General features: G+C 42.3%; 1 protein-coding gene and 1 pseudogene across 1 annotated transcript in view; both read left to right on the top strand.

The window, feature by feature from the left end:
• The first annotated feature begins 7,846 nt into the window (after window positions 1–7,846).
• Window positions 7,847–9,394, top strand: LOC115941673 (large ribosomal subunit protein eL42-like; annotated as a pseudogene).
• Window positions 9,395–11,352: 1,958 nt separating this feature from the next.
• HELLS (helicase, lymphoid specific) overlaps window positions 11,353–14,620 on the top strand; it is a 37,828-nt gene continuing 34,560 nt past the window's right edge. The window contains exons 1-2 of the mRNA XM_006735578.3: window positions 11,353–11,577; window positions 11,982–12,103. Coding sequence (XP_006735641.1) covers window positions 11,547–11,577; window positions 11,982–12,103 — 153 coding nt within the window. The 5' untranslated portion in view covers window positions 11,353–11,546. The remainder of the gene's footprint in view (window positions 11,578–11,981; window positions 12,104–14,620) is intronic.

Raw genomic sequence — 14,620 nt, 5'->3', positions numbered from 1 at the left:
AAATCCCTTACATACCCAGCTGCCTGTGTGCACTTCCCTTTATTTGCAAGATTTACAATGAGCATTCTGGCCTGATCACCAGACCCAGGTTATGCAGGTTACTCAAATACTAAAAGCCAGGAAGTGAACTTAGCACAAGCACCTGAGAAGGGCGGTAGGGCTCTCTTTGCTGTTCCTTATAGCTCCTCCTACTTTCCAGGTCTCTGTAACCAGTCTCTGCCAACTTCAGGCATTCCTATGCTATGTACTTTGCAGATGTATCCTGGATCCCACCGTAAAGAATTCATGTCCCCTGGACAGCACCAGATCTTTTGAATTTTAAAGCCCTTTTACCTCTACTTTCAGAAGAGTCCAACAAATTTAGAGAGGAGTTGGAAAGCTTAGTGGCCATTAACGACCCCGTTCACAGGCACCTATGTTGGCTACTAAGGGGTGTTCTTCCTGCCCATGATTATACTGTAATTATCAGACAAGCCAGACAGCCCCCTGGGGAAAACCCCACACACAGAGGAAACAGATGGCCAGAATTTCTTCCAGGCCGTCCTACAAATGACCAGGAAATGGCTCAGCTGGAGGCTCATATTCAAGGCTTGATAGGAGCAATATTGGAGACTACCCCCTCCCCACAAAGTGAACTGGTCTAAGGTTGAATTTTGCACTCAGAAAGGAGAGCAAAGACCTTTCTTGAACGCTTTATACAGACTTGGCAGTAGCATACTGCACTGAACCCAGAAACCCCAGAACATAGAAATCTTTTAATTTCTGCTTTAGTGGGAAATTTTCTCCCTAGTATAAAAAAAAAGCATGGTGGTCCTGCCAATCTCTGAGGGTCATAAGGGAGAAAGCTACTCAATTCTTTGGAAATAGCTTACGGGAATACAAGAGGAGGGGTGCCTGGCTGGCTCAGTTGGTAGACCATGCGACTCTTGATCTTGGGGTTTTGAGTTCGAGCCCCATGTTGGGTGTAGAGCTAACTTTAAAAAATTAAAAAAAAAAAAAATACAAGAGGAAATGAGTTAAAAGCAACAATTCTTGCTTTGCAACTTGAACCTTCAGAAAAACAAAAGCATGACTCTGAGAGTAACGCAAAATCTACTTAGAGCCTTCCCCATTTGACTCCAGACAGTGGCAGATACTGTAAAAAATCAAGGAGAAATTTTGGAAGAAAAATTGTCCTGCACATAAGAGAAAGGAAAATTTAAGGAACAGAAACAGTCTCCCTAGACTCTATCACCCCCAGAAGGTTTTTTTCCTCCTGTGGGACAGTTCCCCCTCAAATGACAGGGCCAGCTGATTCTTCCACCCCAGAGTCTGCCATTAAGCCTAAAATAGAGAATTGGGAATTGGATTTCTTTCTTTCTTTCTTTCTCTGTTTCTTTCTTTCTTTTTCTTTTTCTTTTTTTCTTTCTTTCTTTCTTTCTTTCTTTCTCTTTCTTTTCTTTCTTTCTTTCCTTTCTTTTTCTTTTTTCTTTTCTTTCTTCTCTTTCCTTTCTTCCAAGATTTTATTTAATTTGAGAGAGAGGGAGTGAGAGAGAGAGAGAGTACAAGCAGGGGGAGGGGCAGAGGGAGAGGAAGAAGCAGAGTCCCCACTGAGCAGGGAGCCCAATGCGGAACTTGATCCCAGGACTCTGGGATCATGACCTGAGCTGAAGGCAGATGCTGAACTGACTGAGCCACCCAGGCGCCCCAAGGGAATTGGATTTCTTAATTGACACTGGTGTAACTTTCTCCACAATCTGCTCAGAGAATTTATCTCTACCTGTCACCTCTGATTCTATTCAAGCTATAGGAGTCCCTGGGCAACCTCTTTCACTGCCTTTATCCCAGCTCACCCCAATATCAAGCCCAGTGCGGGGCTTGATCCCAGGACCCTGGGATCATGACCTGAGCCGAAGGCAGAGGCTTAACTGACTGAGCCACCCAGGTGCCCCAGTCATGCTTTTCTGGTCTCCCAACTCCTTACCAGCATACCTTTCAGGTGGAGGTTTGTTATGTAAATTTAATGCCACTATAAAATATAATAAGAAAGGCATTTTTATTTCCCTATCCTCAAACCAAACCCCAGATTTCCTACTTTGCTTACTGGAAATTCATCTCAATTTAAGTTCCTCTGAAGAGAATGCATGTTTAAAATTTGTCCCAATTGGGGGCACCTGGGTGGCTCAGTCATTGGGCGACTGCCTTCGGCTCGGGTCATGATCCTGGGGTCCCGGGATCGAGTCCTGCATCGGGCTCCCTGCTCAGCGGGAAGCCTGCTTCTCCCTCTCCCACTCCCCCTGCTTGTGTTCCCTCTCTCACTGTGTCTCTCTCTGTCAAATAAATAAATAAATAATCTTAAAAAAAAAAAAAAAGATTAAAAGATGTCCCAGTTGGTGTGCCTGGCTGGCTCAGTCAGTGGAGCATGCGACTCTTGATCTCGGGGTTGTGAGTTTGAGTGAGTAAATATATACATACATAAATACATATGGTCCAAATTAATCTCTGGACTACACATGCACATGAAGTTGCATTGTTACTGAGTACAGAGCCTTTGCACCTTATTTGGAAAAAGAAAAACCATTTCCATCAGTACTAGCCCAATATCCCCTTCCCAAAGACTTGGAGTGAGGAATTGGACCTATAATAGATCTCTTTTGCATCAGGGTATATTTGTCTTTACTTCCTCACCTTGTAACACTCCAATCTTGCCAGTAAAGAAAGAAGGTAAATTTGACTCAGACAGGAACCAAACTTCAATTTGTACAAGACCTAAGAGATGTAAAATCTTTTATAATTCTTTACAACCCTGTAGTCCCTAATCCGGGTACTATTCTTAACCTCAATTCCTGCTGAGGCAGCCTGATTTATAGTCACTGGCCTCTGCTCAGCTTTCCTTTCAATCCCATTGCATACTGACCCACAATTTCTCTTTGCTTTTACTTTTAGAGGGAGACAGTTAATGTGGGCTTCCATACCTCAGGGATAATGTGAATCTCCCTCAGTGGTTTCCCAGGTCCTTAAAGCTGACTTGGATTCTGTAGCCTTGACTCAGGGTTCCACTCTTGTTCAGTAAGTTGACAGCCTTTTACTTTGTAACCTAACTAGGCAGGGAGCTCTTATAGACTCCCTCATTCTCCTAAAGGCACTAGCTGAACAAGGCCATAGAGCCTCCAGATCTAGACTTCAATGGGTGCAAACAAATATTAACTACTTAAGACATAATATATCTCAGAGCACTCAGAAGCTCACCCCAAGGGGCACCTGGCTGGCCCAGTCAGAGGAGCATCTGACTCTTGATCTCCGGGTCATGAGTTCAAACCCCACGTTGGGTATAGAGATTACTTAAATAAAACTTTTAAAAAATCACCCCAAAATGCTTTGAGTCAATTTTGTCCATCCCTTTTCCCAAAACAAAAAAAGTAATGTAAATTTCTAGGGCCAGTTGACCACTGCTGCCAATGGATTCCTAATTTTGCTGCCCTTGCTAAACCTCTGTATGCCCTCCTCACAGATACCACTCCTGGCCTTCAGAGGCACTAACCTCCTTTAAAACCTTAAAATTAACATTGTCCACACCCCCAGCTCTTAGTTTACCTAATTTTGACAAACCTTTAAATCCATGAAAATAATGAGATTGCGGCAGGTATTCTAGAACAACCTTTTTGCCTCCTGGATAGGTCCTAGGGCATATTTCTCATGCCAGTTAGATCTTGTGGCATCATGTATACCCCCATGTTTGTGTGCAACAGCCGCAGCTGCCATCTTGATTGACAAGGCCAGTAGGCTTATATTAGGCTCCCTCATTCACCTCTGTTTGCCATGCTGTGTCTGCCCTCTTAGAAGTTCATAAGACATAGCATCTTTCTGCATGGTGACAACCACTTATGAACAGGCTCCTTCCGCCAACCCTTTTATCATCTTGTGTCATTGTAACAAATTTTTTTTAAGATTTTATTTTTGTAAAAAAAATTTAAGTAGGCTTTACGCCCAACGTGGGGCTTGAACTCAAGACCCCAAGATCAAGAGTCTCATGCTCTATCAACTGAGCCAGCCAAGTGGCCTCATTGTAACAGTTGAGGTGTTTTACTACCCCTCCCTGATGATGGAAAGACCCACTCCATTCCACATCATTGCATTGCAACTACAGAAATGATCTCGAAGTGACGAGAGGACCTCTTAGATACCCCTTTGGACAACCTAGATGTACTTCTATTTTGTAATAGAGCCTGTACAAGAAATTTCCAGGGAAATATAATAACTGGTTATGTTATAGTTTCCTCACATGAACTACTTGAAGCATATTCTTTGCCCACTGTTAGATCAGCCCAATCTGCCAAACTCACAGCTGTTAATAGAGTTTGCACATTGGCAAAAGGGAAAACTGCCATTATTTACAGACTCCAGATAGACTTTTGGTGTCTGCCATGCTGTTGGCACAATTTGGGATTCTTTTTTTTTTTTTTTTTTTTTTTAAAGATTTTTTATTTATTTATTTGAGACAGAGAGAATGAGATACAGAGAGCACGAGAGGGAGGAGGGTCAGAGGGAGAAGCAGACTCCCCGCCGAGCAGGGAGCCCGATGCGGGACTCGATCCTGGGACTCCAGGATCATGACCTGAGCCGAAGGCAGTCGCTTAACCAACTGAGCCACCCAGGCGCCCCCAATTTGGGATTCTTAACTTCTGCCGTATTCCTATTGCTAGTGAGCATATAATTGTTGCTCAATTAAGCTATTCACCTCTTCTAAAATTACCATTGTTCACTGTTCAGCCCACAGTAAGGAGACTGATACCATATCATTAGGAATGTTCATTAGCTGATAGGGCTATTAAATATTCCACTCCAGATGAACCCTCCCTCCATCCTTTCTCCCCTCAAATTTTAAATCTGCTGTTATCCCTGGCTGACATTATTAACTATTAGGCAAATGTCCCACAATCTGAAAAAAAACAAATAGATACAAAAGAGTGCCAAACAATTATCTGAGGGGTTATACATTGGGCCAGACATACTTCCTGTAGCCCCTTCTCTTTTGACCTTTTGGCTTGTGCTTATCTCCCACCAAATGAGACGTATGCAGATGGGGGATAGTTAAGGAACTAAAAACAATTGGTTTTGCCCTGGCTTCCACAAAACTTCTGACTAAATTATTTTCCAGTGTACCACTTACAAATCTCACCAAATTTCTGGAAGAAATCAGTGTAGCCATACCTTGTTTTATTGCACTTTGCTTTATTGTACTTTGCAGATATTGCATTATTTTTACAAACTGAAGGTTTGTGGCAACGCTGTGTCGAGCAAATCTGTCTGCATCATTTTTCCAACAGCATTTGCTTGCTTCCTGTCTCTGTGTCACATTTTGGTAATCCTCACAATTTTTAAACTTTTTCATTATTATATTTGTTATAGTGATCTGGGATCAGTCATTACACCTTGCTGAAAGCTCAGATGATAGTTAGCATTTTTTAGCAATAAAGTATTTCTTAGCAATAAAGTATTTTCAATTAAGGTATGTACATTGGGTATTTTTTAGACATAATGCTATTGCACACTTAATAGAACTATAGTATAGTGTAAACATAACTTTTATAGGCACTGGAAAACCAAAAAATTAATTTGACTTGCTCTATTGTGATATATACTTTATTATGGTTGTCTGGAATTGAAACCACAATATCTCTGAGGTATGCCTGTATACCTCAGGAATTTCTGCTAGGTCCACACTGTCCTCTGTGGCACTCCAAATGGATTTTATAAATTTGCCTCTAGTTTTCAGCTATTCTCATTGTTAGCTTATTGTTTGCATATTTAGTGGATAGACTGAATGCTATCTGACTAGATGAGTTGATGCCACAACAGTAGTTAAGAAATTAATAACTAAGATTATTCCTTGTTTTGGTATTCCTTTATGGGTGGAATCAGACCAAGGAACTCGTTTTATAACAGAGATTAACTACTTGCTATAAAGCCTCAGGTACTCGTTAAAATTTCATACTCCCTGTCATCCTCAATCATTAGGGCAAGTGGAACATAAAAATCTAGACATAAAAAGGACTTTAGGAAAGATATGTCAAGAGACTAGATTTAAATGGCCATAAGCATTACCCTTGGCCCTTATAAAGATCTAGAATACTCCGAATAGGAGACATGGATTGACCCTTTTTGAAATAGTGTTTGGTTGTCCAGTGCCTTCTGCAATCTCTAAACTCTCCATTCTTGGGTTAAGTGAGCATTATGAAAACTTAAGAGAACAGTTTGATACTATGACTAACTATATACAACACCTAACTAGTATACTTGAAGCATATCACCAAAAGGTAATAGATGCATAGCCCCCACCAACTGACAGGCCTCACCATCCCTTTCAGCCATGAGACTGGATGTACATCAAGGTCTTTAGAAGAAAACAAGTACTGTCACCTTGATGGGAAGAACCTTATGAAGTACTGCTACCTGTCATCAGAATAAAAGAAACATCCTCCCGGATTCACACAAGCCACACCAAAATAGACCCAGAACATTGCTCTCAAGACAGGAGACAATCCTACAGGTGACCTTAAGTTAAGGATTTCCAGGGTCAATTCCAAGGCCCCAGAAGTAGACAGCATCAAGAAGAGGGCAGCCTTGGGGTTCAGTCGGTTAAATGTCCAACTCTTGATCTCAGCTCAGGTCTGGATCTCAGGGTTGTGAGATCAAGCCCCACATCGGACTTCACACTCAGCAGGGAGTCTGCTTTAAGATTCTCTCTCCCCCTCTCTCTCGGCCCCTCCCTCCCATGAACTCTCTCTATCTCTCTCAATAAATCTTTTTTTTTGAAGATTTTATTTATTTATTTATTAGAGAGCGAGCGAGAGAGAAACAGCATGAGAGGGGAGAGGGTCAGAGGGAGAAGCAGGCTCCCTGCTGAGCCGGGAGCCCGATGTGGGACTCAATCCCAGGACTCCGGGATCATGACCTGAGCCGAAAGCAGTTGCTTAACCAACTGAGCCACCCAGGCACCCTCAAATAAATAAATCTTAAAAAAAAAAAAAAAGGCAGCCTTTCCTATCATGAAACTTCTCTTTCACCCATACCCCTCCACCCTTTAAGACTCTCTACACACACACACACACACACACACACACAATGCCACCTTCTCTCAGTAATGAACACTCTTCATTTTTTCATCATTTTATTAGAAGGCTGACTGGAGAGTGCTTTATCTACCCTCCTTCCCCTTTCTGTAGAGGGGGAAACTCTATAGAGTTTTCACTATAGATTCTCTTTCAACCTGTGCCTTGCTCTTATTAACCCTTACTTTTCCAACAAGTTGGGTGCAGACCAAACATACCCTTATGTCAGTTTACCAAACCCTGGCCACATTAACTCATCAATATGACTGTTGATTATGTCTAACATCTACATAGTGCAAAAGAACCTGAATATTTTTCATTCCTATCACTGTGAATATGTGGTGGACTAAGTATTGAAGATGGATGTATGACAGGGTAAGGTATCCACGACTAGAAAAACATCACTCTGTCTCTTCTTCTGTTGAGTTATTTGGACCCAGGAAAACCTCTATAAAAGTTCCAGGATTGTTGCGCCTGGGTGGCTCAGTCGGTTAAGCGTCTGAATCTTGGTTTCAGCTCAGGTCATGATCTCTGGGTCATGAGATCAAGTCCCACGTTAGGCTCTGTGCTCAGCGCAGGGTCGGCTTGGGATTCTCCCCTCCCCTGCAACCCCTGCTCCTCCCTCTGTTCTGCTTGCACCCTCTCTCTCTCTCAAATAAATAAATAAAATCTATTTGAGAGAGAGAGAATGAGAGAGAGAGAAAGCACATGAGGGGGGGAGGGTCAGAGGGAGAAGCAGACTTCCCGCCAAGCAGGGAGCCCCATGCGGGACTCGATCCAGGGACTCCAGGATCATGGCCTGAGCCGAAGGCAGTCGCCCAACCAACTGAGCCACCCAGGTGCCCTAAATAAAATCTTTTAAAAAAAAAAGTTCAAGGACTGTCCCTTGCCCAGATAAACACAACAGGCAAAAAAGTTTCCCTTTGTATCAAAAAAAGGATGCCACTGGACCTTTCCTGGATGATATACCAGGATAGTGTTACAATCAAACCCTGTCAAGGAGATTAAAAGTGACTCTGGTACTGCCTTCTACAGCACAGATGTTGGCAAATCACCAAATGTTTTGGATGGTTCACAGGCCATCCTTGTACAACTTGGGGTATCTTCACTGCTTCCCTGAATAGACTGGCCAATATTCCACACTATATATGGGTTGATCAAAAATCTGAACTCTTGGTCAGGTGACAAAACCAAGCTTTATAGCTGCCAAAGCCAGACTGTAGGCCTCCTATAGCAAGTATTTTGCAACCTGTTCTGTTCTAACAAACTGGCAGGAGTACATGGAAAGTAAAGATGTATGAGTGCTAAAAGTACTAGTAGCAAAGGTCCTGGGGATGTCCCAGATCTAGAAAATTACAGATTCCACTCTGACCTTGTCTGTAAACCACACTGGCCTTTTTATCTTATGTGGCAACAAAATTTATACAGGGTTCCCACTTAAATGGTCAGGACCATGTAGACTCACACCTGGCTCTTTTGTCACCAGATACTCCATCTTAAATGCCAGCCAAATTGCAAACTTGGGCTCCTTTGTTCATAAGGCCATGCCACATAAACATACTAGGCAAGAAGTAATAGGGAACCCACTTGCGTAATGGCACTCCCAAGTTCTCTTCAGTGTTGAGGACCTTATTCCCAAGTTTTGTCATTTATGACTTGAAAAAGATGGGCTTTAAATCTCTCCAGGTAATAGAACAAGAGTTCGATACCACTATGCAAACTTTGAAAATACTCCAATCAGAAGTTAATAGCTTAGCCTCTGTGTTACTCCAGAATTGTTGTGCTCTGGACACGCTGACCCTCAACAAGGAGGATCTTGTATAGTCAGTGGTGAAAAATGCTGCTTCTGTGTAAATGAGACAGGACAAATAGTGTCTAACTTATGTCTATTACATGAGAATATTATGAGCTGGGATTTCATCTCCAGCTCGATTCCTTTCTTTCCATGCCAGTAGTACTCTTACAAACATGGTGAACTTTCCTAAAACCCACTGGACTTTCTGTAAGAAGTGTGGCAACCACCAAACCCACAAAGTAGCATAGTAAGAAAAGCAAGGATTCTCTGTATGTCTAGGGAAAGCAACAGCGTGACAAGAAGGAGAGAGGCTATGATGGGCAGACTAAGACAATTTTCTAGAAAAAAGGCTAAAACTACAAAGAAGGTTGTGCTGAGGCTTGAATAGGTTGAACCCAACCGAAGATCTAAGAGGATGCTGGCTAATAAGAGAGGCAAACATTTTGAACTGGCAGGAGATAGGAAGAGGAAAGGGCCCCTACAACTATCTTCCCCTGGGCTAGCTTGACATTCAGTTCTTAGCTTCAATGTCTGTCACTTCCTCAGATACCTGACTCTACGCAGTCTAAAGTAACTACCCAGTTATTCTTACACTACTCCATTCTAATACTCTTGCAGAGTACTCCTCACATACCCCCTCCTACACATGCTTACTTACTTTAACTCCTGAAATGTAAGATCCGTATCAACAGGGATCTTGTCTGCCTTGTTCATTGCTGTACAGCTTCTAGAAATGTTTCTGGTACCCAGGAGACATTTAAATGTAAGCCCTTAAATAAAAGTGAGTGAACAAAACTTGGAACAGCCACTCTGAGGGAAGACCTGCACAATGACAAATGTGTCAGGAAATAAATGCACCAGTGCACTTGTATTAACAAGTGTGGAGCTTTGAGAAGCAGATGAAATTGTCTTGAACTCCATCTCATGTGTGTTTAGACAAATCTTTCCTACTCTCTTTCAGGAATTAGAAGGGAAGTTGTCAGCCTTGAGCTGATCATTGAAGACTGTAAAGCAGATGCTACAAGTACAAAGTATATAGAAAAAAAGCAACAAATAGAGGAAAGATTTTGGGAGCTGGGCCACAATTCAGTTCAAAAGAAGGAATAACAAGATTTTCAATACATTATGGGAAAACCCTGTGAAAAGCTGTGTTTCAGAAGTCAGGGGAAAGAAATTTTAAGGGATAGGTTGGGGAAGTAAAAAATGTTAAGTGAGACTGATAGCTATTGTCTTACGTTAGAAGGAGGTAGGATTTAAGAATAAGTATTAATTGAGGCTATATTTTATCTTAAAATAATACTGAAGTAGGAGGCAAAAAGACCTGGGTTTGGCTCCTGTTTTATCACAAAGTGACCATAGGCCTCTGGGCAAGTCAGTCTCTCTGAGCATCAGTTTTCTCACCTACAATGTAGGAATAAAAATAATCTACTAATCTCAGAGTGTTACAAAGGTTGCTGAAGATGTTTATGATGGACGTATGTTGCAAGCCCTTAATTTTGTACAATTATTAAAGTTGTCCCAAGTCAGAAATGAAGGAAACAGGTGATAACATGGCAGGTATACCACAAATTTTCAGAAGGGGAGGGGAGCCAAGGAATTTACTGTAAAGGGATTGCAGACAAGAAAGGATGGAATTATAGGCTGAAGTAAAAAACTAGTAACAAAAGTCCAGTCTCTTCTTTCAGGTGCCCATTCTAATTATTGGTCTTTTTTTTAAGATTTATTTAATTTAGAGAGAGAGAAAGAGAGCCCACCAGCGCGGGTGAGCAGGAGAAGGGGCAGAGGGGAGAATCTCAAGCAGACTGGCCTTGGAGTGGGAAGCCTGCCTCGGGCTCATCCCATGACCCTCAGATCATGGGGGAGCTGAAATCAAGTTAGTCGCCTAAACCGACTGAGCCACCCAAGTGTCCCTGGTCTATTCTTGAGTCTTTTGTCTTTTCTACCAGCCACTCCACTCGCTTTATCACTACATTCAATTCTCCCTTATCCTGAAACACCTTTCTTGAACTCTGCCATAATCTTACTTTCCTATTTTTCTCCCCCATTTCACACACAACAGAGCTCTCTTCTGGGTCATTTTGGGGAGTTTTCACCCAAAATGTGCACTGTGCACTAAGGATGGTGAGATTGGCAGTATCTGTCACTGACATCCTCACGTGAATACTCATACATTATTTCCTGCCTAAAGGATCATTGGTTGGCAGGATTTAATCATATCAGCCAGTGTGTTAAGGTGCCTTGCAAGTAAGAGCGCTACTAAAGTATTGTGTAGTTCCGAACCATCATCCAATACGTGAAGAAATTGGGCCCTCCACAGTGGGCAGACTCACTCGTCCAGTGTTACAGAGCTAGTTAAAAGCTAACTTCTGCGGCAGAACCCCGTTTTCCCAAGATAGACATCTAGGTAATAGCTCACCGTCGCCCGGGTGGGTTCTAATGAAAACTAATTGCGCCAAATCTCGCGCCTCCGCGATTCGGGGGCGGGGCGGGGAGCACGAAGTATCGCGAGATGACGGCTTTTCCCGCGAAGTAGAAGCGCGCGTTTTTCCTTGGCTGGGGATTTAGTGAGGAGGCCGGGCAGGCAGCGGCTGTGAGACTTCGGCGTGCGGCGTTGCAGTCGCTGAGAGCCGAGGACTGGGTTCCGGAGTGTGTGTTCAGCCATGCCCGCGCAGCGGTCCGCGAGCAGCGGTGGTGAGTGAGGAGAACCTTACTCCGGGCGCCGGCGGCGGTGTCCGGGCCGGGGGGAGGGGGACGGCATGGAGGCTGCAGCCGAGATTGGTGGGTAGAGGTGACTCGGGGCAGAGACTGAGGAAAGGAGGGCAAGAAGCTGTGCAGGGGACCCGGAATTGCACGTAAGTGCACGATATAGGAGATTTACACGGGGGGGCTGCATTTTCGCGAGCATCCCGACTGGTCAGCTGGGGTCCTGGCCACTTGTTGACATTGTGGAGACCCAGGATATCTTCAGAGGGCTGATGCTGGCGTCCCCGTGGGTCTTCAGCTTTTGCCTCAAATGCATCCGGTAAGACTGTTGAATGTGGGAGTTGAGTGGTAATTTTTTAAAACTGCAGTTTAAAAACTTTCTCCCCTCTTAGGGTCCCTGACTCCAGATATGGTTGAACAACCGGAGCCTGCCGTGATTACCCAAGCCATGCTGGAGGAGGAAGAACAGCTTGAGGCTGCTGGACTTGAGAGGGAGCGGAAGATGATCGAAAAGGTAATTTAGGAATCAAGTTCCTTGTCATTGAAGCCAGTAGTAAGCTTCCTCGGAGCTTTGGTTTGTTCTTCGGTCTGCTTTTTTCATAATCTTTAAAATGGGCTTTGTTATTTATCTATTTGCATGGTTGCTCGCGCTATCTTTGAGGCACCTTTGCTCGTGCTTTGGATGATGCTTCTGTGAGATGTAGTCTTGGTCTGAGAGTATTTCAAGTTGCTTCTTCAGCTAGATTAATTCTTCCAAAATCGGTAGAGAATTTCTTCGATATTTTAGCGCCATTGACCACCCAAGTGATAAACTTGTTTTCTGTTTTCCTTTTGATTTCTTCGACTAGTGCTAAGTAAGATTGTTTAGATAAAAATGGGGTGTACTTTTTAAGTGATAAGTGGTTTTCTTTTACAGAGTATATATTTTGTAGATTACTGAAAGCAGTTTTTAACCACTTGAAAATTCAGTTTTTGTTTTTGTTTTTTAAGATTTTATTTGACCGAGAGAGACACAGCTAGAAGAGGGAACACAAGCAGGGGGAGTGGGAGAGGGAGAAGCAGGCTTCCCGCGGAGCAGGGAGCCCGATGTGGGGCTCGATCCCAGGACCCTGGGACCATGACCTGAGCCGAAGGCAGACGCTTAACGACTGAGCCACCCAGGCCTCTGAAAATTCAGTAATTAAGTGTATTTCACTCCCATTAATAAAGCCCCATGTTGCTGCTTCATTATTGCGTGTGCAAGAAAAGGAGTGATAGCCACTGGCACTTATGTGCTGCCTACTAAGTGATTTTCTTGTAATAATTTATTTAGCACTCCCAATATTCTGATGCTGTAGGTACTTTTGGTGTCTCTCCATTTACATATGAGGAAACTGGGGCAGTTGGGTCACACGCCAATGAACCTGAATTTGAACTCTGGCTGTCTTCAGCGTTCTTGTCCTTAACCCTCTACCTAAGGAAATAAACATTAATATTTAATGAACTCCATGCAATTACAAAACTACTTAAATTGGGAAATAATGCACCTCAAAGACAATTAGTGAATCAGTTGGTTCCCTGCTATTTTATATCAACAGAAATGAGTCTTTTGCTAGCACTGTTAACACATGAACACTGTTGTGAATGTTGTACATGTATTTACTAATTGGATCCTCAACAAGACTATAAAGTAGATACTGCTTTTCATTATAACTTTTAAACTTACTAGTTTAATTACTAGTCTAAACTATTATTTTTATTAAAGCATTCTGTGAAGTAGGTTGTTTTCACTTCATTTTACAGATGAGAAAACTGAGACATGTAGAGAATGTGCGGGGAGGAGGGAATTCCACAGCTTTAAGTGATACAGCCAAGATTGTAAAGTAGGCCATGTGATTCCAGAATTCACACTTTCTAACCACCGTACTGTACTTTCACTCCAGTAATACTAGTTTTGTTATTTGTCATCCGTAGTTGACCATAATCAGTTACGGTAATGTTAAGAAATTTTAATAGAATTGGGAAGTCGACCATGAACCACCTTTTTATCTTTCCTCATTGTATAAATTTTCGTAGTACTTTATTTCACAGTATTATCATTACTTGCTTGCTATCATTTTGTTTATTGAGAGGACGTCACTTACTGTTTCTTTTTTGTTGGCTGTGCACCTAGCAAATAGGCAATCAGTAAATTGTTTATTGAATTTCAAACTATGGAAAAAGAATATTTTATAATATATTACATAGCATATATAAGATTACATAAATAAAATAAATGTACTTACTAGCCATATAACCAGATGATATTTATAAAAGGTGAATCCTGGGGCAAGTGTCCAGAATTGAATCAACTTCAGAGGTTGTAAGAATGATATCAGCCTTCATTTTGAGTAGTATATTTTCAGTTTTGTGACTCTTGAAGATTGTTGGGTAAGAAAGTACTATTTGAAGAAAGATTATAGGTACAATAAGAATACATTTCCAGAATGCATTAATTCAAGGGATGAAACATTTTCACATTTTTCTTTTAAAAGATTTTATTTTTAGGGGTGCCTGGGTGGCTCAGTCATTAAGCGTCTGCCTTCGGCTCAGGTCATGGTCCCAGGGTCCTGGGATCGAGCCCCGCATCGGGCTCCCTGCTCGGCGGGAAGCCTGCTTCTCCCTCTCCCACTCCCCCTGCTTGTGTTCCCTCTTCTAGCTGTGTCTCTCTCTGTCAAATAAATAAATAAAATCTTAAAAAAAAAAAGAAGCTTTAAAAGAGTTTATTTTTAAGTAATCTTCACCCCCAACGTGGGGCTCGAACTTACAACCCTGAGATCAAGAGTCACATGTTCCACTGACTAAGCCTGTCAGGTGCCCACATTTCCACATTCCAGATCTCTCACAATTTATAGTACCATAAGTATTTGCTGATTAAACTAGGAATCAAAATGACATACTTTAAGTGAAATATTTAAGCTTTTGAACAAATGTTTTGCAATCAGTCCAAAATTTTTTTGGAATTGTTATTGTTGAGGGATAGGTATGGTAAAGCTAGCTTTTCTTTTCTTTT

The sequence above is a fragment of the Leptonychotes weddellii genome, chromosome 6, assembly GCF_054177405.1.
Source record: "Leptonychotes weddellii isolate Sample4059 chromosome 6, ASM5417740v2, whole genome shotgun sequence".
Taxonomy (NCBI): domain Eukaryota; kingdom Metazoa; phylum Chordata; class Mammalia; order Carnivora; family Phocidae; genus Leptonychotes; species Leptonychotes weddellii.
The sequence above is the reverse complement of the archived record's forward strand: the minus strand, read 5'-3'. Positions and strand labels throughout refer to the sequence as shown.